This window comes from Topomyia yanbarensis, chromosome 1 (genome assembly GCF_030247195.1).
Source record: "Topomyia yanbarensis strain Yona2022 chromosome 1, ASM3024719v1, whole genome shotgun sequence".
Lineage (NCBI taxonomy): Eukaryota > Metazoa > Arthropoda > Insecta > Diptera > Culicidae > Topomyia > Topomyia yanbarensis.
In genome coordinates this window covers 192,366,947-192,393,576 of record NC_080670.1, presented here as the reverse complement: position 1 = coordinate 192,393,576, position 26,630 = coordinate 192,366,947, and the positions used below count along the sequence as shown (strand labels likewise).

Below are 26,630 nucleotides of genomic sequence, written 5' to 3'. Positions count from 1 at the left end.
ATCTTTGTTCGACACAGTAGACTCACAGTACTATGTTATGTAACAATAATTTTTATTGTTCAGCAAAAAATTGATACAGTAAACTTACAATAGATTTCACTGTTCTCGATAAAAAAAATGTATGGAAAATTTTGGATTTTTTTAATGTTAAGATACATAATTACCCCCCCTCCCTCCTTTTTCATTGTAAAAGTCGATTTTACATTGAAATTTACTGTAGAAACGTTAAAGTTTGTTTTTGTGTTGTAGCATAGCACTAGAATTTACTGCAAAATTACTGTACTGTCACAGTAAAAATTATTACATTTCTATTCGGGTAGACATACAGATTTATGTTTGTCTGATCAAGATTTCAGAAAATTTGTCCAGATTTATCCAGACAATTTGAAAAATTACAAAATGAGATACAAGAAGCCATTGTTGATTTTTAAACCACCTTTTCGAGCTACGATTTTGAAAATCAAACTTTTCAGAATAGCTGGAAACACAAACTAGTAAAGTTTTTTTTTTCGTTGAAAGCGAATAGGGTAAAAGGGTATAATACGCCCCACCGGGGCAAAAAGCCCCTCTTCGATTCCCAGGATTCCTGAATTATCTAAAAAGTAAAAATGACTAAAAACAGTTTCATGAAATCAACGTACTAAGTTAGTTTGGTATTTTTATTATGTTGCAAAACAACAATATACACAAAAGTTTCAAGAGAGCTACTTTAATGTAAGCTCCCACTTTTTCCAAGAGCATTACAACCAATTAGAAACAGTCGGATTCGATAGAACTATTTCAAATAGCTTACTAGAATATTATAGTTTTTGGATTAGCTTAAAACTATGTGTGTGTGTGTAGAATTATTCATGTATTCACATCAGCTCATCACCGGCCAAAACGCCCCACCCATTGTTGTGGGGCATACCGTCCTCTCGTTGTGGGGCATATTGGCTCTATCCCATTTGGCATAATGTCATTTGGCAAAATGCCCTTTGGCATAATGCTATTTGGCATAATGACCATTTGGCATAATGGCAATTTGGCATAATAGTAATTTGGCATAATGCCATTTGGCATAAGAAAAAGGCATAACCAATTAGCAGCCCGCATTTGCTGAATGTGCGCAAACAAGGAAAATGCCTATGCGTTATGAGTGCAGGGAGAATGGTGATTGACGGTCCAGGAACGATCAACCTGGTCTACAATACATTCCACTAGTTTATTTCGTCTGATTTTTACTATCGAGGGGTGAACTGCACCTTCCCACGATGCTGCGTTCCCCTTGGTGTTTGCTCTGATGACAAGCAAATCAGAATCTCTCTATAGAGCAGCATTGTCTAAGCTTATCGAAATTGCTGATAAGATCGACGTTGAACTGCATCCAGAAGTGATTTTAACAGATTTAGGAAGGTTTTTACCAATGCGTTTGTCGCAGAGTTCCCTGGTTCAAGGCATAATGGATGTTTTTTTTTTCATTTAAGCATGAACTGTTGGAAATATATCCAACAAAATCGTTTGTTGCAGATCTTCAACAAATATGAAAGCTATATTAATACATACAAAAACACATTTTTAGCTACCGAAAAAATATCTGACACCTTCGCAAACATCAAATCATCAGCACCGACTGAACTTACTGGATCTTTCAAGTATGTTGAAGAATATTATGTGTTAGGCAAATCTAGACTAACAACAAAATCAGGTCGAATTAAAACATGATGATGAGTTATGTTCTATCAATGACCATGCGGTAGACTTGGGTGCAACGCCCAACTCCTACTTAGCAGAAGGCAAAGGATTCTTCATATTTCCTTTCGATCATGTCCATATGAGCCTGCCTAGTCCTAGTTTTCCGTTCTAAGTTTATAACTGATTCACTCTAGAATACCTATCCGTCTTTCAGTTTCATTGCTTTCATTTCTCTTAGTCTTAAATTTGCCGAAAATATCCAACAAAATCGATACAGTAGAACCGTCGAGCAATTAAAACATAGTAACAAGGTAATACAAAATCAAGGTCGAGTACATACAACGGAACCTTTGTATCCTCCTGATCTTTGGTCGGTTTGCCGAAACGTGAAAGATGGAATCCTACGTTCCACCAACCAAATTGAAGCATGGCACGGTCGTTGGAATCGTCTGGTGGGTCGCAGTGCTGGTCAGATGCATATCATCGACGAACTGAGACTAGAGGAAAAATTTATCGCTTCACAAATCTTGGTGCATATGTCACTAACCTCCGAGAAAAAGTGTCGTACCAAAGATCAGATAATTGATGCGAAACTCTGCAAAATTGTTACGAACTTACAAAATTTTGATACTATTGATTATCTTCAATAGCAGCAAATCTGGGTTCGCAATCAAGCCGATATTTTTAATTAAATTTTCGAATCCCTATGACAGTTAATTCGAATAAAATCATTGAACATCATTTATTTTGTTTTAATTTGCACATAAACTATTAAAAAAAAACAGAACAACCAGAACAAAAGCTTAGTTCACTGAATTTATCTACGCAAGGATTTTAAAAGTAAAATTTGTTTTCAGCCAGATATCATAAATTGTGGAAATATGAAATTAGGAATTTGCAAACTTTCGCATTAAAGAACAGCTCATAGTTAAAAGAAGGATGAATTTTTAGTAAATTATGTCATTTATCTTTCAATATTTAGTATCAGTACCGACTAGATAGTTCGGTATAAATCATTGATGATTTTCCCTTCTTTTAAACATGAGCTGTTCTTAACTAGAAAGATTGTCAAAATTTCTATTTAAAATTTACGTAATATGAATGAAATCCTTAGATGCTAACTTGTCGTTAATCCAATGTTCACTTTGCCAAATAAAAAATATTCCAAATAGGATTATGCCAAATGGCGTTATGCCAAATGGTCTTTATGCCAAATGGTCATTATGCCAAATTGCCATATGCCAAGTCATCTTTATGCCACCTGACTATTATGCCAAATAACCATTATGCCAAATGGTCATTATGCCATGTGACATTATGCCAAATGACATTATGCCATATCACATTATGCCAAATGGGGTAGAGCCAGTTGAACCGACTGACACTCTCCAAAACTTAAAAAAAAACTCTCCAAAGGAGATGTTGGTAGTGTAAATCACGCGTGTTTTTTGTAAAGGGCCAATAAGCATACTGTCAAAATTCACTTTGAGAGGAAATTCTGGCCAAACTATCAATCACCGATTATTAGTGACAGGAGTAAACGAAAGAGAAAACTTTTCTCTTTTATAAAATTCCAACGTCCACTCTTGGCGAGTTACGGTTTGTCCAGAATATTCTCTCAAAGTAAAATTTGACAGTATGCTTATTGGCCGTTTACAAAAAAACACGCGAGAAATGCATCTATTCACATCTCTAAATATTGTCAGATTGATTGTCAAAGTAAATTTGACATGAGGTTTTGGCGATCGGATGCTTTTTCGTTGGACAATGGTCCAACTAGCGGAGGTCCAATTAAAAAGCGGTCCAGTTAAAAAATGTCCAACCAGCGAATCACGACATTGCAGTCAATTCCAAACTTTTTCGAAAATTATTACAGACTTCTTGGAAAAACACCGGTTTCGCGCAGCTGGTTGCGGTCGAAGGCAGAGTTGCCATATTGACAGATTATCGAAAACTAAAACAGATTTTTTGTCAAAATGTGTATGTAACAAAATTTTAAATTTCTTTCTTTAATATTCACACAGATTTTTGTTCGACCATAAGAGACATTTTTGCACTGAAACATAGGCTTTCAATGTTTTGTTTACTGCGTGCGAGAAAGTTAAATCGGGCGCGCCTACTATGTTGTCCAAGGATATTTCTTTAGCGTTTTTTCAAAACGTCATATCTGCAATGAGTTACTCTCTTTGTTTACTTACTCTTTCGATTTTTACGGCGTCACTATAACACTTTTCACTTATTTTACAGTACAGATCGAAAGACGGTGGTTTTAACTAGCATATTATTCAAAGAGTTGAGGGATAACTGTTAAAATGACCGAATTATTAACAGAAGAGAAAGTAAACAAAGAGAGTAACTCATTGCAGATATGGCGTTTTGAAAAAACACTCAAGATTTTAGAAAATCGTTTAACACGGTGTCATACTGGATACTTGCTGAACAATTCATTGGACGCCGCGCTACTTTGGACTAATGGTAAACATTAGAAAAACTCTAGAAAGAGAACTGCGGAGACTCCATTTTGGATCGATTGGATTCGCGTTTAGCTGTCAAAAAACGAATCCAAACGAACATTGCCTATCCTTATAACATTGGACGTGTTGCCATATAATGCCGGGGCATACGTTGCCAGAAATGCTATTTTTCTCTCCGCAGTTCTCTTACTAGTTTTTCTAGTAAACATGTGTTATGATTTTGAAACTCATTCCAATACCATTGTCTATCGATTGGTTTTCTTGTCGTAGCATGCACCGAGAACCAATTCCGAGGATATCTCTGATGACAGTAAGCCTCATTGACTTATACCTAATGTACTAAACTCTAAAATCCTAAAATAAGGTTTCTCTCCAAAGTCCATAAGTCAAGTACCGTAGCGTTTGCCGTAGGACTTATCGAACGAAATACCACCTTCCACATTAATCAATCACGCACCGGAAAACCTTTAGATAGCACTCCGCTGTATCGTGACATTGGGCAAGGCTGCGAAACGCACCTAAAATGTATAAGGCACTATCTAATCATTATATAGTTCGGTTCAGATAATACGAGCAATTATTTTCGATAACCAAGTTTTCGCGAATAGGTTTTACTTGTTGATGAATCGAACGAAAAAATTTTTTACGCACCTTAAGGTGATCCTCAATCAATTCAATTCAACTTAAAATGGCTTTGACCAAACTTAAGCCTAAATTTGACCGACAAAGTTTATTCAGGTGCAAGATGCGGAACACCATATGTGACATGCAACATCCATTTTAATTGCGAGTTTGCCCAGCCGGAAAAAAGGTTTCAATGGTAACTGTGTTAAACTACTCTAGCACCATATGTGTGCCGTACCGTGCCGTGCCGGCACAGTGACCTCTGTCGAAACCTAATCCCAATAAGTCGAACAGTGTTGGACGAGATGCGGCTGAAGGTTGGCCTATGAAACGACCGCGCGATAAATGTTTTAATTTTAAGCCCACTGAATTAGTTTGTTGAGCTCCTGCTCAACTGTCCGAATCGTAAATTATTAACTCACCACTGACTGGATCTTGCTTTAAACCGGCTTAAGCAATCCAACGACGATGGTTCCAATTGATTTCCTTTTAAACATTGTAGCACATAACTTATTAATTCATTTTTTTATTCTTTTGCAGATTACACATCCGGCGGTCCCATCTGCTCGAGGACGCCTTCCGGCGGATCATGTCCGCCAACAAGAAGGACCTCCAACGGGGTCGGCTGGCCGTCCTGTGGGACACGGAGGAAGGACTCGATTACGGTGGTCCGTCGAGGGAGTTCTTCTTCCTACTGTCCCGGGAACTGTTCAATCCGTACTATGGACTGTTCGAGTATTCGGCAAACGATACCTACACGGTGCAGGTGTCACCCCTATCCGCCTTCGTGGATAATAGTCATGATTGGTAGGACCTTCGTTGATATCAATTAATCGGATAATGACTAAAGTTTTTCAACCGTTTTTTCAGGTTCCGCTTCAGCGGTCGAGTCCTCGGTTTAGCACTGGTTCACCAGTATCTGTTGGATGCCTTCTTCACCCGTCCATTCTACAAAGCGCTGCTGCGGCTCCCGGTGGCACTCAGTGATCTCGAATCGTTGGACAACGAGTTCCACCAATCGCTACAGTGGATTCGGGACAACGACATCGGTTCCGGAGCGTCTCTCGGTTTGACGTTCTGCGTGACCGAGGAACTGCTGGGTCGAGTGGTGGAACGGGAGCTCAAACCGGGTGGGAAAAATATTCCAGTGACTGAAAAAAATAAACGTGAATATCTGGAGCGGATGGTAAAGTGGCGCCTGGAGCGGGGTGTTCAGGAGCAAACCGAATCCTTGGTTCGTGGCTTCTATGAAGTCGTTGACCCCCGGCTGGTGTCGGTGTTTGACGCACGCGAACTGGAACTCGTAATCGCCGGTACGGCCGAGATTGATCTCAACGATTGGCGGATTAATACCGAGTATCGCAGCGGCTATCACGACGGTCATCAGGTGATCGTGTGGTTCTGGCATGTGATCGAGAAGTTCTCCAACGAGCAGCGATTACGGTTGCTGCAGTTTGTGACGGGAACGTCTAGCATTCCGTACGAAGGTTTTGCCGCCCTGCGCGGGTCCACCGGACCGCGAAGGTTCTGCATCGAGAAGTGGGGTAAACCGAATGCACTTCCCCGGGCTCACACGTGCTTCAATCGGTTGGATTTGCCACCGTATCCGACGCCGGATATTCTGTACGAGAAGCTCCTGCTGGCGGTGGAGGAAACGAATACGTTCGGAATTGAGTAGCTCGGCGGCAGCCGCCGAAGCGAGGTGGTCCTCCTGTACTATCTGTTGCTGTTTCTGTTTTATAGTGTATTTATTTTTTACTTTTTGAAGATTTTAATCGTGCAACTGCTGTGAAAACGAAGAGAGACTGGGTTCTGGCTAGAGGGCGCTTTAATTTTAATCGTTAGGGGGAACCATGAACTCGAAAGTGAAAATCGGGGAAAAATCGGTGTTATATGGTTTTCGCTTTTCGCGAGAGTAGCATTAGTGGCCGTTGCTTACAGTAGTAGACCTGTACACATAGTGCTAGGAGGGTTTTGCTTTTAAATCGACACGATCCGTTCGTTGCTGATAGATAGTCGGGCGGCCTGATGGTGAAACAAGCGCGCTTCGAGTTATTAGTGCGAAACGAAACGTGTGATTTCGTAAAGTTTATTGAGTGGTGCGCTTTGGTGTGTGGGTGGTGGTGTTGATGAAATGAGAAGCAGGGAAGGAAAACATAATGCTTGATTGTAATCGGTGGCGGTTGAAGACTATTTGAAGACACAACAGAAACCATATCAATAGTCTCGTTCCGTTATCGGAACTGAGAAGCTAGTTTGTAGCACGAGTTCTGCCGTAACAAAGACTGAAACGATGTCAACATTTTGTGATCAAAAAACAAATTTGAAAACTGTTATCATTTACGGAATTCTAGACTTTACTTTCAAAACATGGCGTTCATTGAGATAACCAGATCCCATCTTCTTTGCATTGTCATTGAAGTCTTCTTAGTCTCATAAATTTAAATTCCAATCACACATTCATACAGTCCCTAGACTTCTATGATTCGCTAGGAGTAAACAATTTCAGTCGGCACTGCATCAATCGGCTGGTGATAATGAATTTGCATTGCAAATTAACCAATTAGCAATATAGTGTCATAAAACACCATAAACAACAATTCGATCACGGTCTTAATAGGACAGGGAAACAACTAATAATCCTCCCTTGATCGACGATTCAAATGGCGGTTAAGTGACCATAAATTTAGATACTACAAACAGTATTGCCATTTTTACATCTTTACTGTTTTGCGAGCGGAAATCTGAATCTTAGCCGCGAGAGGAAACAAACTGCAGACGCCTTATCAGCAACGAATCGAATATGGGCGAGGCTTGCGCGACGATATAATTTTATCAACTAGACCTGAACTGCTCTAAACCATGCCTATTATTTTGAAGTGCGGTTGCCTAAAGAAGTCACTTGTCTCATTTTTCCTTAAAAGGGATTTTCGTTATGCAAATTTCCAAACAAAAGAAACACATTTGATTATTGGTAAGGGAAAACAAATTAAAACCCATCCTTCATAATCCCACATTCTGGCTCTAGAAAAAGTTTTTGATATCAGGAAAAGAGTTGATTCCAGTTGATTATATTTTGGATTTCATAGCATGCTTCATACTGACAGTTCTGTTCGAGATAAGCTGGGAATTTTAAACTCAGTTTTCACATTATTAATACGGAATATTTTTAAATATTTATTAGACAAAAATGTCAAAAAATGGAGTGCTGAAGCACACTAAAGTTCTCAGATATTTTGAATTTGGACCCTATCTTGATTCGTTAGAAGTTTCCTGGTTAAATTTGCGTACACGATTGGCTTTGAAATGAGCTGTACCGCTTGTATTTATAGATTCACTTAATTTTGATAATTCACTTTGAAAGCAATTTTGAACAAACTATACCAAAAATTTTTTTTCCTTTTTTAACGACATTCAATTAACTGGAGATTACTGAGTAGGGAAATTTAGAGCCGTAGTACTCAAGAGAGAATAAGGATGTGAAATATACAGATCGGAAAACTAGAAGTGGCAGGGTCATTAGAAACAGGCTTAAAAACTTATGGGCTAATCTTTTGTCTTCTGTTGGCAGGAGTCGATCTTAGGCAGCATAACTACGAATCACTCAAGTCTACCAACTTGTCTCTTGGTAAAGACAGACTTGTCCCTCTTCACCGTGAGAACCGACAAAAGAGAAGCCACGTAAGATCACCACTGAAAACTTGTCGTCGATTAGCATCAATGACGTGGCATTCGAAAGGCAAACAGAGATAAACAGCAACCGTTTCTTCGAAGTTTGAGAACTTCGCCAAAGCCTTCCGCTGTTTTCAGAAAACAATGAAAAGCCTTAGAACTACAATCGCTTTACGTCATTTTCAACCTCTATTCTGGGCGCGGAGGGCAATTACTGGAGCGGTGCCGCGAAGTCCTCTGCCGTATCAAGAAGCCGTCTCCAGTTCACTCGGTCCGTGGCTGTTTGTCGCCAGCCTATTAGGGTACAAAAACTCCCTTAAAGTAGGTCGATTCGCTTTGTTCGCTGTACCATTTGTACCGGTTTTCCGTCGGCCATTCTGACGACATCCCCAGCCAATCGTAACCGCCCAGTTTTAGCTGTGCTGGGAACCTGGTTCTTCTAGCTACAACTTTCGTTCGATAACTCTAAGAGAGCGGTGGTCCTCCGTCAGCGTAGTCCAGGTTTTGGGGTCGAAAGAGGACAACCGGTCTAATGAGATAGTTCTCTTCATGTGATTCGTTGTTCTACCGAAAGGTTTTTCGAGACCCAAATTAAGCTCGAGAACCTTCAAGAATTCTCTGCTGGTGTCATCGGTTATCGGTGAACCCTAGTACCCGAACCTCTATATCGTCGCTAACAATCGATGTACTCGGTGTAATTCGTAATATTTCTTTCATCGAACCTCTTGCTCTCATGTATTTTGTCTTTGACGCATTCGTGGCCAATCGAGTTCGCCTGGCTCCAACCTTCAGTCGAATTTCCAAAACTACAAATGTTAAACAGTAGACAACAGAACCCATCACCTTACCGTAGTTTCAAAACGACTCGATAGTGACCCTAGCGCTCGAACTTAGCACATCACTGGATCCATTGCTGATCCGTTGATCAATCATGTCAGTTTGTCCGGGACCCCGTATTCTTCGTAATACCGAGTTTTGTCTATTCCGAGCCTAACCTACCTATTGTTTCTCGTTCGTCCTCGTACGGCGCTGCAGCGTCCTTGCCCTTTGTGGCATTCGTCTTCTCAACTAACCACTGATACTCGCCGTCAAACTAGTCCTTTCCTCGATTGCGAGCTCTCGACAGTGCTACCTATGGCGGTTCGTATGTTGCTTCAGCCATGCTCAAGAGTAGATGAGCCTAGTAGCTCTTCCTCCATCTAGTTACTGCGCGTAATCCACGTCTCTTAGCTGCTCGATACGAAGACGCCCGTACTCGGCGAGGGGTTGCAGGCATTGGCGACAGTTTTTTGAGCGTATACAGACGGCTACTAGCAAGTGGTCCGGGAACTTTCCGTTGGTTAGAACGTGATCAATTTGATTCTCAGTTTGGTGATTAGGTGATATTCAGGGAGCTTCGTGGGTATCTTTGAGGAGGGAGAAGGTGCTTCGGACTATCATTTTCCGGATGGCTGTCACGGATGTCATTTGTAATAGTGTACAGATTGTCTAATTCAATCACCGGTTTATACATTGCATCCTGGTCTGTCTTCGAGCCCATGTCGCTGACGACGAGCTTAATATTCCGCCGCTGGCAACCGTAATAGACCCGCTCAAGCTGTTGTCGTCATATGTCGCTTCATGAGAACAGTGCGCGTTGATGATACTGTAGTTGAAGAAAAGACCTTTGAGCCACACTATACACATCCTTTCAGCAGATCGTCTGCAACTTGATCACGCATTGGCGCAGCTTACTCAGCACTATAAAGTCGATTCTTAGTACTCTGTAAGGCCCGCTTTTCCCCATTTTCTGTCCCGTCTAGCGCAGTTCCTGCAATGCTACGACCTTGAAGTTTCGAGTTCGCAGCTCATCGTGTAGGATTTGGTCGAATCCGGGGAAAGCCAAGTAACTAGCAGTTCCAGCTTCCAAGCTTCCAATCGTAGTCCTTTCAACGTTGCATGGGCCTTTGCCGTGTTATTCCGATCCATAGTTTTCTTCCCAATTGTAGTAACGGTGGTAACGGTCGGTACCGAAGCTGAGTTTATGGGCCATGCCGACATTCCAAAGCACTTCGCTGGAGTAGGTAAAATTGCTTAGTAAGTAGTCCAAAGAATTTCCTAGAAGCGCCCAGCAATTCCCCTGAAGTTCGAGATACTTTCTGAAAATTGACTTCCTGGGATTTTGTTGGCCGTTCTAGAAGCTTCTAGCACTTAAGATTTCCCTGACAGTTCAGGATCAGTTTCCTTGAAAGGCACAAAATAATTTTTAAAGTTTGCATAACTACCTAGAGTTTGATTGAATATGCCCCAAGGCTCGAAAACACCTTCTGCAGTTCATAGAAATTACCTGAGGTCAAAGAAATTATCCGAAGTGTGTAAGATTTTCCTGAATTCCGTACGACCTTTTTATTATTGTAGTGCTTCTCGCAAAGCTCAAAAGACTTCCCTGAAGTCAGTAGAGATCGACGGCAAATCTTTGAAATCTATTGCACTTCCCTGAACATTGTACAGCTGAGCTTAGTTTCGACGAAACTGTCTAAGGTTTTCGGGATATCTCTGCAGTTTGCATACCCTGAACCATTTCAGAACACCCGTCAACCTTGAAGGACATTCCTTGAGCTAGCCGTTGGACTGCACCGAGGTTCCTTGAGCTTAACTGAAGTTCCCACAATTCTGCACAAGCTCCGTGAACTGCTTTTAGCGGTGTAGAACTTCCGTTGAGTTTCTGTGGATATCTTTGAAGTCATTAGGGCCACACTCGAGAGGTCGCATTAACGAGTGAACCTCCTTTCGGCATATACCTGTATTCAGTTTAAGGAATCCAAAGTTTCTTGATTCAGGGATCACCAAATTTCTAGAATTTGTAGGTTCAGAGATTCTGGAATCAATCCCTAAAACTGTAAATTTGGTAAGATCACGATTTTCTAGTTTCTTGATCAATTCCTGCTCGGGTTTTGAAGTCCTGCTTTTGTTAAAAATGGAATTTGTAAATTTTTTGATTCCCGAATTCTTCGATTCATCCACACGACTAGAGAAGTTTACGATTCCAAGGATCCCAAATACTTCTCCAAATTTATGGATCCCGAATTCCAAGTTTATGAGCTCTTGAATTTTTTATTGTATTTCCAAATGTTTGAGATGTCTGAATTCCTCCACCATTTATATGAGATTTTTGTAGTCTTGATTTTCGAAACATAGCTAGAATAATTGATTACTGAATTCCTCTATTCTTGAGTATTGGATTCCTTAAGTCGCGAACCTCTGCTCCTCAATTTCTAGATTCTAGAAGTGATCACATAATCTCAATAATCTTTTCGACAATATTTATCCAATGCACCCGATCCATGTCCACCTATCGTCAACATCGCAAATATCCGATACTTTCCAAGTTCAGCTCGAATTGGTCCTCACCGTATTCTTCTTCGTACTCTTGTACTCATCAGGTACCGTGGTTGTCTGACTGATCCGTCTATCTTACCCGTCCAGCTTTGGCCACTTTCTAGATATTGGGTTTCCAGAAGAACCATGCCAGTACGCGGTTCATCCTCCCTTTCCAGAGTCCATTCTTCTGTGCATCGCTGTAGATAGTTCTTAGCTTCCGCCGTTCGAAAGCTCCGACTGTTTACAGGTCCTCTTTGGCCACTGTCAAAGTTTCGTGCCCGTAGAGGACTATCGGTACGGTAGGCGATTTGTACGTACGAGGACGGTATCCGCTGTGAACATTTCGCTACTGAACTAGCGAACTTATCAACGACTCCGTTTTACTGTTCGCCTTCATGACTGACGCAGATTTTTCAAAAGAGCGCCATCTTGGCGACGTGGACTGCCGTTGATGGAAAACGAAACTTATATACGGGTGTTTCCGATAAAGATGAGCGACTTACAGCATGTTCCAAATTTCCAATCGTTGATCCGCTTACATCGCATTGCCCTAGTAACAATTGAGGTTTCATGGTAGTTTTATAGCCATTCATAAAACTTGGGTGAGGTTTGAGCCAATTGTTTCCATTTCAATATTCTTGTCGTTCCTCCTGAGCAGTTTATGTTGTTTTTGAGTGGCTTGCAGGGTTTGCACTAAACCAGGTAGATAGGGCGCCATTTTCCTGTCAGTATACAACCAAAGATCTCACCTAGGATGGTCACTGGGGATTTTCACTAAGTTTCTTCATAACCCAGTCCGGACCACGTAGAGTAAGGAAGGGGTTCTGTATCAAAGGTTCATGCTAAAATTGATCTTCAGAAAGCAAGAATCCAAGAATTTGGTTTGGAACCTTGAATCCTTAGATTCTTGAATTCCTACGTTTCTGAATAATGGTTTTGTAGATTTTAGAGATATCGGTATTCCTTGGTAAATTGATTCATTCATTGACTCTGACTCACCTTTTCAGCATTTGAGAATTTCTCATTTTCCCACGTAGAAATGCACGCAGGATCCATTAATCCGGCTTAGATGCCCATGTATGTGTTCTTGAACCAATTTTGGATATATTTTAGAAATTCATTCCTTAGTTTTATTGTCCTCGAAGTTGTTGGCTTCTGTAATTTGGAATACCGGCTTGGAATCCCGAATTTGTCGTTTATTGGATCTCGAAATTCCTGGAGTCGTGCATTTTCAATTACTGGATCCATGAAACGTACCTCTGCATACCCAAATTCATGGTTAAATTCATTTCTCGCTTTGAACGTGCTGGATTCCAACATATGCTGACTCCTGAATTTTTGGATACATTTGATTCAAGAATTGCTCGTTTCTTCCATGATCGAATTAATTCAGTATTATAAGAACCCAGCTTCCTATACTGAATACTTCAAGGTGTTGAATCGTTCAATTTCTCGTTTCGTGGATGTATAGATTTGTGAACTCTGGAATCAATCCCTGAAAGTGCAGATCTAAAAAAGTCCAAGATAAATCAAGAATCACAACAACTTACTTCTTGGATCAATTCCTCTTTGACGATTCATGTTCTGGTTTCCTGTATTTTTGAAAGATTCGATCTTTGAATACATGGCGTTCGAGATTCTCACAAGTCCGATAACCCAGTTTGCAATCCAGAATTCGATTCTTTAAAATGCTTAAAATTCTTAAATCGATTGCTTAAAATATAGATTTAAAAGGTTTGCGAATTCCTTGCTTTGCAGTCCTAGATTCCTACGTCTATTGACTCATGGATTGCTGAATTCTTTGATTATTGGATCTGTTGATTGTTTAGGTATTCTAAGAATTATTCTAAATTCAAAGAGTGCGAATTCTTCTTAGAATCTAGAATGAGTACTAGAAAAACCAAACAATACAATTCTTGGATTTAAAAATTCGTGATATCGTGACATTATAGAATTATGGATACATTGATGAATTACTGAAATTATAAATTCTAAAATACTTAGATGTCTGAATCCAGTAATCATTCATGCTAGATTTTCAAAGTTCGGAATACAGCCGTGATTCACTGGTTGGACCACACCTTCTGCCCAACTAACGAATTTAATTCGCTAGTTGGAACGACTGATCGGTGTCAAAAACTCTTCAAAAGAAACTTCAGTAGTGTAAATGTAACTGTTTATTTCTCAAACTGTCAGATTGATTGTCAAAGTAAATTTGACGCGACACTTTCGTATTCAAACGCTTCTTAAAACCAGTAAATCACAAACTGTACTAAAACTGTTTTCTAGTTGATTATGTACATTTGGCAACACTGACTGACCACATCGACATCTATTTTCACATGTTACCGTTATCAGCGAATCTAAACTGTAATCGATCAGTTCAGAAATGTGCTCGCGTTGTTTTCTTTCTCTGTCTCACCACTCTCGAACGCTACGACACAGTAGACACTGTTAAACAAGATACATGTATATTCAAACGAGCACCTCACAGCAATTAGTTTTGAGACATCAAAGAACACAACCGCTTCGCAGCGATGTGCGACCGTAGAGTGTTGGACAATTTACATTTAATCGAAGCAAACATGTGCTACCTTACACTATCGACGGATTCATTCCATTTGCTTAGCAACGCCTAGCTCATGTGAAAAACAATTAATTTAGGCATCAGCAGCAGCAACAACGCGTACTCGGTGTATCCATAATAAAGGAACTCTTCAAAGACGGAAGAAACGGCGCCTAATCTGTCAAATAAAACCAGAAACACTACATACAAAACATGATTGTACTACGGATAAATTAGAAACAAAAAATAGCAGTGTCCCTATTTCATAATCACAGCATCAGCAAAAGTTCTCTTCTAGTCATAACCGATAACCATTAATACCATAACAAAATAGAGATCCACTGCGAGAAGCTCCACACGCATCGTTTTAAAATATAGGATGAACAACCTAAGACAAAAAAAAACAAACAAAAACCAAGCACACGTACAAACATACCAGAAAAGCACACCGCCGCCACCGCAATTGTAGTTGCAGTTACACCAAATTTTACGAAAATTGCTAGAACAAAATTCGATACTAGATGTATGTAGCAGTTCCAACCAATAAGCCTAACAATAACTAGAGATCAAGATCACAGCAAAATTAAGAATCAATAGCTATCGGGCATTCGCTTAGAAAAGTACCATTAAATTTTCTCCTTTTTTACTGTTTAGATTATATTTCTAGTATTTAGGAGAAAGAAAAAAACGAAACTGTTAGGCAGTTCTGTTGGGGCAGAACTTTTTACAAGTTTATGTGTGGCTTTTTTCTAGTAGGTTAAATTCAAGGAATATCCTGAAGCTTTGTTGAATCGAATGAAAACGAATGAATGACAATGATAGAGTTTCAAGAACCATTTACATTAAATTCGTTTTCAATCTTTTCATTTTAGACGACCCAGAATTTTTCTTAGTGCGGTTACGTTTGTAAAAAAAAAATAAGTAAATATAACTATGTTTTACTGTGTAAGACTCTAGGGTGTACATGATTTGCTGTTATATTACTAGTTTTACCAGAAAACTCCAAATTGCTAATTTTAAAATGACAACTGTTCTTCTTCTGTATATGATATGTGGTGTTTTTATACATTTTGCCATTCGAGATGTGTCTTCGATGCAAGTTCAGTCATAGTTTTAGGGAAGTATTTTACTAGGTTATCCTATATCTGTAGAAGCGCTTAAATGCAAATAAACCAAAAAATTAAATTTAGCTGCGGTGGTAAGGGGTGTTACATATTGTGAAAATCCATTATATTTTGTTTAGCAGTGCCTGAATTCTCGTCAATGAGGCCAAACAAGCTAATTAATTCTAATTACCTGTCAAAAAAGTTGGGTCACTTGCATTGCACTGAGCTAAGCATAGTTGAGTCCAGTCCCACATTCGTCCGTCTAGTCCTGTTATTTCTGAGGTTACCAGATTACATATATTCAGCAGAGGAAACTAGCTTGCGTTAGATTGGTTGTGCAGTGGTTTCGTAGAATCGAAGCGATCATCGAAATGATACATTCTACGAGTGAATGTACTTATCTGCGCTGTACTACTCTACTGACGGTGTTCCACGTTCTTTTATCTTTATCTTACATCTTTTCTACGACATGCTCTACGCTTAGAGCCGGCAACTTGTCTCACGCTTCCGCCAATCTAGGGCAGCCGAAGTCCACGTGAAGTAGCGTAACCGAACCGTTGTAGATACTTCCTGAAGCCGCCATGTGGAACTACGTTAATTGGGACGCTATTCCAATTATGTAGCCTCTCGTCATCCTCATCACACCTCCCGTATAGCTCCGTTTGTAGAACACAATATCTTCAGCTAGGATCAGGAATCAGAATATATTGGCTCAAATGGCACGTTCCCCGTACATAGTCGGGGATTTGTGCCTTGCCGTGCCGGAGAGACAGGACAAGGAGGTGTGAAGAAGTAGAATTGGAAGGGTGGGAAAAATAACAGCACAAAACAAAAATAAACAACAGGTAAGTTAAACTCACAAGTAGTTCAACTTTCCTGCGAATAAGCCTAAAGCTCTTTACCTGGATAAGAATCTTTAGTATGTCTTTGAGTTTCAGTCGTCCAAACATGGTTTCGTCTATATAAGGACGGCATATCAGATGATATGAGGTTCCGTAGTCGGATTCACAAAGATCACATGAAAAAGACTCAGCGCGCTGAATTGTTGCCATGTGATAATTGAGTTTGCAGTGGCCGGTTAAAGCCCTGGTCAGCATGCCGCAGTGGAGCTTCGAAAAATGTAAGAGATTTTTCGAAGCCACTGGGCATGGTTTTCTAGAAACGCCTTTGTTTGGCGACACGTTTGTAGATTTCTCCAATAATTGCGGTGCTCGGACGAAGCCCAGGACCGTATTTTTTCCCTTATCCAACTTGTCGAAATTGGCAGCGCGGGCTCAGGACCAACGAAGTCAATCGCTGAACCTGCCCTGGCTAATTCGTCAGCCCATTCATTTCCAGTAATACCGGAATATCCGGGCACCCAGACAAGGTAGATAGTGTTGACAATGCTTAGTTCTTCGATTTGGGTTCGGCACGCGATCACTAGCTTGGACTGGGATTTGTCTGAGCTAAGGGCCTTGATTGCAGCCTGACTATCGGAGCAGAAGTTTATAACTCTGCCGGACCAACTCAGTTGAAGGGCCGATTGCACCCCGCACATAATCGCAAAGATTTCCGCTTGGAATACAGTACAGTATCTACCTAGTGAGTGAGATTGTTCTAATCTCATTTCACGACAGTAGACACCAGCACCAGCACGTCCCTCCATCAGAGAACCGTCAGTGTAACAAACCACTTGCGTTTGTTGTTGTCTTTCCATATAGCCAGACAACCACTCCTCTCGAGAGGGAATCTTCACATGGCATGTCCTGTAAGGAAAACTACAAGTGAGTGTAATATCGCTGGGAGCAAGAATATCTTCACCCCATGTAAGCATTTGTGACCACAATCGTGTATGACTGGTAGCAAGATCAACATGATTACTGTTCCAAAGCCCAGTAACCTGCAGTCTGTATGCACATGATAGTGCTTCTTGTTTGAGGTGTATGTGTAATGGTTTAATATTTAGAAGTGCCTAAAGAGCAGCAGTCGGAGTCGTAGTGAAAGCACCAGTCAACGCCATGAGCGCCATTCTTTGCAGATGGTTTAGCTTTGACTGGACTGTCACCACCTCTCCCCTCTGCCACCACACAATACATCCGTATGACAGTATTGGACGTACAATTGTCGTGTAAATCCAAGAGATGTATTTAGGTTTGAGACCCCAGGTCTTTCCAAAAGTTCGTCTGCACTGCCCGAAGGCCATGCACGCTTTCTTGACTCTGAACTCAATGTGAGCAGACCAATTCAGTTTGGAATCCAATATGACTCCAACGTATTTGACTTGATCTGCACACAGTAGCTCAGAATCAAAGAACTGCAAGAGACGAACCCCGGTTGTAATTCGCTTCTTCGTGAAAAGAACCATTGAAGTTTTGCTTGGGTTAACTGATAGTTTAACTTGTCGACACCACTGTTCGACAGCTCTTAATGCCTGTTGCATTAAGTCAAAGATTGTTCCGATGCAAAATCCAGTAATTAGTATTTGGTAATCGTCAGCAAACCCGTAGGTTGGAAATCCAAGCTCATTGAGTTTCTTCAACAAGCCGTCAGCTACTAAGTTCCATAACAAAGGTGACAGAACGCCGCCCTGAGGACAACCGCAAATACTCAACTTCCGTATCTCAGCCTGTCGCAGTGACGAGCAAAGTATGCGATTACTAAGCATTGCGTTTATCCAACCTGAGATACATGCAGGTATCCCATGACCGCGCGTCGCTTCCAGAATAGACTGGAAGGACACATTGTCAAAAGCACCCTCAATATCTAGGAATACACCCAAGCTAGATTGCTTGAGCGAGAAGGCTTTCTCAATGTTGTAGACAACATCGTGAAGCAGAGTGATAGTGGATTTCCCACACTGATATGCATGTTGCATTTTGTGCAGTGGATATTCAACTAAACTAACGTTCCTGATGTGATGATCGATTATCCGTTCCAAAGCTTTCAGAAGAAAAGAACTTAAGCTGATAGGCCTAAAACTCTTGGCTTCTTCATAGCTTGAGCGCCCCCCTTTGGGAATAAATCTAACAGTTATTTCTCGCTATGCTTTCGGGATATACCCGGTAGCAAAACTGGAAAGCAAAATCTTTTTCAAGACATGTTTAAGAATATCAAATCCCTTTTGCAGTAACACGGGAAGTATTCCATCTTTTCTGGGTGATTTGTATGGAGCGAAGCTGTCAACTGCCCACTTAACCGATTCAGTGGAAACCAATGTGCGTGCGAACGCTCGCGAGCCCGAATCACCAGAATGAGATCTGTGAACATTGTTCAACTCCGGATCGATACAACCTGGAAAGTGTGTGTCGAAGAGACAATTAAGAACACCTTTTTCGTCCGTCACATAAACACCGTCTCTGATTTTTAAGGAGTTCATCTGAAAATCATTCGATTTGGAGAGAATTTTATTTAACCTGCTAGCCTCGTTCAGACTAGATACATTAGTGCATAGGCTTTGCCAGCCAGCCCGTTCTGCAGATCTAAGAATTTCTTATATGCACTACGAGCTGACCTGAAAGTTCTGGAGTCATCACGCGGACGCGCAATCGGTTAAGCCGTTTGGGAGTCCATAAATCATATACATACAAACCCCAAGTGTCACCTGTCAATGTTACTCTTCGCTGTCCTCGAAATAGCAAAAGTTCTGAAATAATCGCTGTCGAACATTCAACAAAACTGGCGCCACTGCAACTCATGCCGTCATTATTCAGTTCGTGTGATGATGTTGATGGTGATGTCGGGCGCTCATAGGTAGTGACGGTGCACTTGTTTACTCTCGCTCTCTCGTATTTTCTCGGCCAACTTTGATAGCGCTATCAGGCGAAACACGCCGTGTTATATAGCGGTACTTTCCGAGCCCTTGCGCAACCGGAATGACATTTGCTGCGCTCTTTGTTTACTTGGTTGATCAGCTGTTCTTTGGAAAACTTGTGAACAGCTGATCAGTGGGGCAAACAATAAGCGCAGCAAATGTCATTCCGGTTGGGCAAGGGCTCAGAAAGTACCGCTATGTAACGCAGTGTGTACAGCTGGATGGTTAGCGTGAATTGGAAATGTGCTTTTTTCTTGTCAGCGAGCAAGCGAGTCATTCACATGCCAAGTGGGCGGAAGGGTGAAACGAATGAATTTATGAATTTAGTTCTGTTCTAGCGGACGCAACAAAACCCGAATCTCGAATTCCAGGATGAGTTAGGAATTGTTGGTGACATTTTAGGCAGAGGAATCAAGATGATCGCACCCTCTAAGTTGCGATGCCGTATACTAAAATTGGCTCACGAAAGACATCCCTAGGAATCGGTTATGAGGCGTAGATTGTTAGAACGTGTTTGGTGGTCTTTGATGGACAAAGACTAGTGATCGGGTGCGAAAGATGCGGTCTAATCGGGCTGCGGTCCCACCCAAAGCCTATGCAACGTCAACCACCACATCAAAGCTAATGATTCTAATGATTGATGTAGCACTTGACTTCTTTGATCCATTACCGACGAGGGAATATCTGCTAGTTATCATCGATTACTAGAGCAAATATACGATAAAATATACGATCGACCGTCTTCACACGCCTTGAAATTCATCAGCGAAAAATTTGACAGTTTACTGTTCCACTACAACGTATTGGCTACAGAAAAATGATCTAGTTGATCGACAGAACATATCAGTCTTGAAGCGTCTTCAGATTAGTCGTACCTTAAGACGGGACTCGAAGCCGATCTATAGGATAGCGTCACAAGAAAAACGCATTCAAAAATGTGTTGTTGTATCAACGGTATTCAAAAGACAGCGTAGAAGTTGGAAGTTTTGTATTGAAGATAACCGGCGATATAAAGACATAGTATCAGAATTATGGGATGAGTAAGACAACTTCACCTATGGACGATAGAGTAGTTTCAACAAGTGGTGGATGGGGTAGCGGTAGTCATTGACGGAGATTTTAATGCGTAAGCAGTGTAGTGAAGCGGCTCGGAATCAATTATCGACTTAGCTTTAGGTAGTCAGTTGTTCGACACAAAAATGGAAAGGAGACTCCGTGAAGACTGAATGCGCCAACCTCAAAAGACTTGCGAAAACCATATGTGCCCGGCATCCGAAGTGCAACAGGAACACCGCACTCACAATAAGCGAAGCGCTGATTCACTGCCGGATATATGATCGGGATCATGATCGCCAGAAAAATGTGGATGGGATAAACTACATTCTGGCCGGCGTTTTCCCATTCCGGTGGAAAATCGCCCTAGCCCGGTGCGTGCTGAGCGTCGCGGAATTCGCCCGACTGCACCGACTATACCTCCGCCCTTGGAACACCAAGCCTCCCCATATTGACATATCCCTGCCCCAGTCCCTTCGGGCCGGAGGATCACCCGAAGTTTCACGGTCCGTCTTCAACCAAGCAGTGCAGCGACGTTTCCCGAACCACACCCGCATTTATGCGGACGGATTCAGGAAGGATGGCGAAGTAGGAGTCGGGAGTCAGCGACGGCAGAACAGACTTATCTCTCCGTCTACCGCCAGAGCGTTTGATATTTTCCGCCGAAGCCATCGCCCTGGCCCTGTCTCAAAAGTCAGCAAACACTGCAACCATGATTTTCGCGCCGATTCCCTCTCGGTACTCCGCGACCAGTCCCGACACACCTTCGTCCAGGTGTCATCGAGATTAACGCCGCTCCCCTCACCACATCTTGCTGGGTACCAGGGTACTGCAGCATACAGACGAACATTCACGCTGAGACCCTGGCAACCCTCGGTCGCAGAGCCAGGAGGACCCATACCAAGGAGGTGCCAGTCGCGATCATCATCCGATATTTTGAAGCTGAAGCCCTCAACAACAACTTTATCGGCCATTGGTAGGCGTCCCTGGCACATTTGTAGAAAATCAAAAGACTTCTCGTAAAATGGCACAACCGACTGAAAAGAACAAAAAGTCCTCTCCAGACTGCGGACCGGGCATACTATAATACCGCACATGAGTAAGGCACTGTATCCCGTCCTTAATCCGCGACGCCCTGGGTTACGACCTAGTAGGGGATGATATAATCCTAAACTTATTGAAGGACGTTGATCTCCTCGACAATATTTAAATTAGGATACACCACAACCACTCCCGCAATGAGCGCTCTGCCACACCACCTATCGGTGATGGAAAGGTCACCCACGGCCCAACAACGCCACCATACAAGAGGCTCTCGAGGATGGAGAGGCACCAACAACCGAACGCGGGAATTTGCGTCTCGACTTTGTCTCATAAGAATCCGGCACTAACTTATTGACAGGACTAAGCTAACGCCGAATTAACGGTAGCTCAAAAAAAAATGAAAACACGATTTGCAAACCCCTAGTCCTGTGTGATGTCCCGCAAGAAAGGGTGTTCATTTTAAGTTGATGAGAGCTAGTGAAATAAAAACAGCGACTGTCCGCTGAGAGTGTTATGGAGGAAGCTTGACGAACGAATCAAAGATCGGTGGAAACGATCTGAACTAAGCGTATCCACAGGTCCACGATGCGGTTAGTGTAACAATAACCACAGCAGCCACACGAGAAAACCAACAGAACGGCTGCTTCGACCCTGCATGCCAAAGATCGACGGACGAGGACGACCACACCACGAGCCGAATGCTTGCAGCGGCTACACATCAGACCATGGTACGCTATGGTGAGCTAAAAAACTACATCAGTGTAAGAAAAGTGGGTACTACTGTTCGAGATATGATGCGGGGAAGTTTTACAAAATGATCAACAACAACATCGGGAGGAAAAGGAAAGGAAGCACCCTGACGCCGGTCACGAATAACGATCGATTAACAATCTTTTGACAGATCGTACAGGTGTGGTTGGCACGGAAAAAGGCACAGTGTGAGGATTTGAGACGGCGGACAATCTGTGGATTCACTCACACTGGACGAAATGCGAAATGATATTTGCGAGTTGAAAATCGTTGAAAAGGACAGAATCTCGGCCGAGTTTTGAAAAGCCAGAAGTGATCGGCTCTACTAAGCAATACATTCTGTGGTCGAGATGATCTGGGTTGAAGAAGAAATTCGTTTGGATTGGTTGGATGGCCTCATAAACTCCAGTATAATAATTAAACGAGGCACAACGAAGCTCAGTGCCGACCGCCTAAGAGGTACTCTCTCATGTTTTGTTTAACAGACTGCGCCGATGACTGACTCCTTTGTCGGCGAATACTAAAGCGGATTTCGAGAAGCACCCCACGACAAATTCAGGATAAATTCCGGGAACACAACATGCGAACTCACCATCTATGTTTGGATTTCGAAGCGGCGTACGATTCAGTGAAATGAGATTAACTGTGATAGAATGCCACAAAAAAGCGATAAAATAGCCGGAGAGACATTCGACTCGTTTGTACCGTTAGATGGATTGAAACACAGTGATACAATCTCTAATTTATTGTTCAACGAAGATCTGGTGTGCACTGGAACGAAACTATTATCACGAGATCTCACAGGGGCCTTGGAGGACGACGGCATCATTGGCGTTGATCGCAGAGCAGTTTAAGAGGCATTTGCGTGTCCATTGTGTCTATTGCGATAGTCGGACTGACTACGAGCACATGCTAGCTGGTAGAGAGTAAGGCAGTCCGAAGTGAACATCAATGGGGTGCGGTACAAGGTTACAGACAAATGTATTTATCTTGGAACACTATTGACATGTGATAACGATCTTAGCCGCGAGGTAAAAAGGCGCGATGCGACTGAAAATAGAACTTTCTATGGTTTACCTAGACAGCTGAAGTTCCGAAGCACACAAAACATGCTCTATACAAATCACTGATACTCCCTGTTGTTTTGTACGGCCATAAGGCATGGACGTGGAAGGAAGCGTACTATCGATTACTCGGTGTGTTTGAGAGAAGAATTCTGCGTTCAGTACTCGTCGACAAACAAAAATGGAGAAGTGCCTCAGACTCATGATCCACGAGCTATATTGCCCATGATCGCATATTTGTCGCTTTTTTATGGGATTTTCCATCTTCATGGGACTGATTTGCGATCATGGGCAGTATTGATAAATTACGGTAGACTATAGTGGGCTGGACATATAGCACGAATGCCAGAGAAGATTAAACTTATGCTCAGCAGAGAGCTATTGAGTAGCTTAAAGGCGGTGAACAATCCATAGTAATCCATAGTCCATAACAACAGGACAGTCCGGATGCTATACAAAATCCAAATTTTGGAGCATTTATTGTTTTTTCATGTTTGTGCTATTTGGTACGGACTGCATTTATTGGGCTGAGTCATGTTGGAGACCATGGGAATTTGTTTGGAATATCGATAAAATTACAAAAAAGTTGGAAAAGTTTAAACAAAAACAATAAAATTTTGAAAGTTCAAAAAGTTAGAAATGTTAAAAATTCTAATATTCTTAAAAAAAGTCGAGAATGGTAATAGTAGTTAAAAAATCAATAAAAAGCAATACAAAGGATAAAAGCCCTAAAAAGAGTAGAAAGTTAGAAGATTTTAAAGGGCAAACAATAATAAAATAAATTAAAAATCATTTAAAGAAGTTCAAAATAAAAAACACCAAAAAAATAATTTAAAGAGCAAATTGCAAAAAAAAACAAGCTTAAAAAGATAGATAAAATAACAAAATTAAAAAGTCAATAAAGTTAAACAGTTGAAAATAAAGTCATACAAGGTTAAGTTTCAAAAGTTGGATTAAAAAAATTTAGATGTTAGAAAAATTCAAAATAAGCTCAGAAGGTTAAGTTCAAAGAGCTAAAAACTAGCGAATACAAAATCGAAAAAGTTTAGTAAAAATAGTTGAAAAAAATGATTATAGCGAAAAGAAGTGAGACGAAGTCGAAACGCGTACTTCATGGTTAATTTAGCTATAGGTTTTGTGCCCTTCAAGCGCTAATGTGGAAAAAAAAATTCAGTTCAGAGATTTGAGAAAATATTAGGCAATCAAAAATGTAAAAATATTTTTTTTTTTCGATAGTTGTGCTACTGGAGCTGTAGAGCTAGGTTCTCGGAAGGGCTCCCCGTCAGAATCACATACTACAATTTGCAGACGAGACAGGCAATGTCGCCCAATAAAACACTGCAATAGGCCAATTGTAGCGGGCCGTGATTCTGAATGTGATATTCTTAGTACGGTTCAGGCATGTGCGGGCGTAGGGACTCGGAATCGCGTGTATCATCGCGAAGGGCTCGAATATTTGTACGTTAATGTGCTCGATCGCGTGTGCGTTTGTATGTCGCGTGTGCTAACGTGTAACTTCGCGTGCATAAATTCTATTTCATAACCGTGTGCCTTTCGCATATTCGCGTGTGTTCTAGAATAATCGCGCGCGGACCGTGAATCTGATACTTAATTTTTTGTGTACGGTTCAGATTCCAGAAGGAAGTGGGTTCTTCCATATCATTAGAGATCCCAATCATGTCGTCGTAGAACGCGTGGTCTAGTGGATATGAGCTTTATTTTTTTTTTGATTGGTCCAACTGAATGTATGGACCTAAATTGCTAGAATAAAGGTTAATGATTTCCGGACGTGACCGATTCATGATCGCGCATTTGCGGGTTGGCGTTTGAGATCGCGTTTGTAACTTCGTAAGTACTAAAACGTTCACACAATTGCCGCAGTGTTATCAAGTTTACGCGATCGCGGGCATAGGTGTGCGTAGATGATCGCGAAGGGCTTAAGCGTTCGTATGTTGACGTGTTTGTCCCGTGTGCTCGCGTGTATGTGACTTCGCGTGTATAAATTCGATTTTGAAACCCTGCGGCGATTTATATATTCGCGGACCGTCATTCTGATCTTTAGTTTTCGGTGTACGGATCACATTCTGACAGGGAGAGAGTTACCCCATATCACTAGAGTTTCCGGTCATGTCGCCATGGAACGTTTTGTCTAGTGGATATGGGAGTTATTTTTCAATTTTATTATTTTTTTAATAATTAACAAGGACCTAGATTGTTTGTACCGAGGATAGATACTTCCGGACGATCCCGATTCATGATTGCGCGAGCGCGGGAGTTTGTAGGTTGACACTTGAGATCGTGTTGGTAAGCTTATGAGTGCTGAGATTTTCACCTTATCACCGGGGTGTAATCATGTTTGCGAGTTCGTAGGCTGCTTGGAAAATCGCGAGGGGCTCTAACGTTTGTGCGCTGACGTGATTTTGTAACGGGTGTTCTTGAATGGTTGCGCGAACCGTGAGTCTGATATTAAATTTTCGGTGCGCGGTTTGAATTCTGGCAGAGAGTGGGATCGTTTATATCGATAGGGTTCCCGGTCATGTCGCCATGAGACGTGTTGTCTAATAGGTATGGGCGTATTTTCTTAATTGGTCCAGCTGAAGGCATGGACCTAGGCTTCTAGGATCAAGGATAGACTTTCGGACGTGACCGATTCGTAATCGCGTGCACGATGGCATTTTTGTAGGTTCCCGCTGAGACCGCGTTTGAGAAAGTGTGAGTGTTAAGACGTTCACTATCACCATCGTTGTTGATTCAGCTGAAGACGGGTGTAGAATGGCAGTATAGGACTCGAAAAGAAGAAATAAAAGACAATATATGATAGACGTAATAGATTAGATAGGTACAAGATACAGCTGAAGTTATGATCATCACATGAGACGTACATTAGTACTTCAAACACTACTAATACTTGAATAGCCAATCACCACACATAGCACATCCTTTCTCAATTATCTATTTGTTACTGGTTGATTGTTGGTTATGAGCTGGTGAATAGAGGAAAGGTATAGAACAGACAAAAAGCTCATATCAGCCCTCCCGGCCTCCTCGACACACCACTATCGAGGCGTATTGTAATCAACATCTTGAAGCGGGCTTCTTATATAAATCAAATCCTCAGTAGTCATAATGTTTGGTGGATTATTAACATGAGAACTAATTAACCTCTAGTAGTAGAACTTGGTGCAAATAAAAACTAAAAAGAACGAAGGTCCTTATATTTAGATAACTCTATTGAATATATTGTGGCTTGATGATGTTTACAATACCGTCAATCCCATCAACGTGCGAGAGGAAAAAATGTAAAAATATTTGAAAATTAAATGTTGCCACCACTCGGAAAATTAGGTACAAACAAATTCAAAAAGCTACTATAAATTAAGAAGTTGTTAAAACGAAACAGTCATAGATATGTAAATGGAAAATATTAATTTGAGAAAACCAAGGCAAGAT

The 26,630-nt window shown here is 41.4% G+C and overlaps 2 protein-coding genes across 10 annotated transcripts in view; one reads left to right on the top strand and one right to left on the bottom strand.

The window, feature by feature from the left end:
• LOC131685327 (E3 ubiquitin-protein ligase HECW2) overlaps positions 1-7,842 on the top strand; it is a 109,428-nt gene extending 101,586 nt beyond the window's left edge. For all 8 annotated transcript variants that reach the window (XM_058968980.1, XM_058969004.1, XM_058968996.1 and 5 more), the window contains 2 exons: positions 5,313-5,579; positions 5,643-7,842. In XM_058968980.1, the coding sequence (XP_058824963.1) occupies positions 5,313-5,579; positions 5,643-6,450 (1,075 nt within the window). In that variant the 3' untranslated portion in view covers positions 6,451-7,842. The remainder of the gene's footprint in view (positions 1-5,312; positions 5,580-5,642) is intronic.
• Positions 1-26,630, bottom strand: part of LOC131685365 (monocarboxylate transporter 12-like) — a 420,355-nt gene that overhangs the window by 346,192 nt on the left and 47,533 nt on the right. The gene's annotated exons all lie outside the window — the stretch shown is intronic.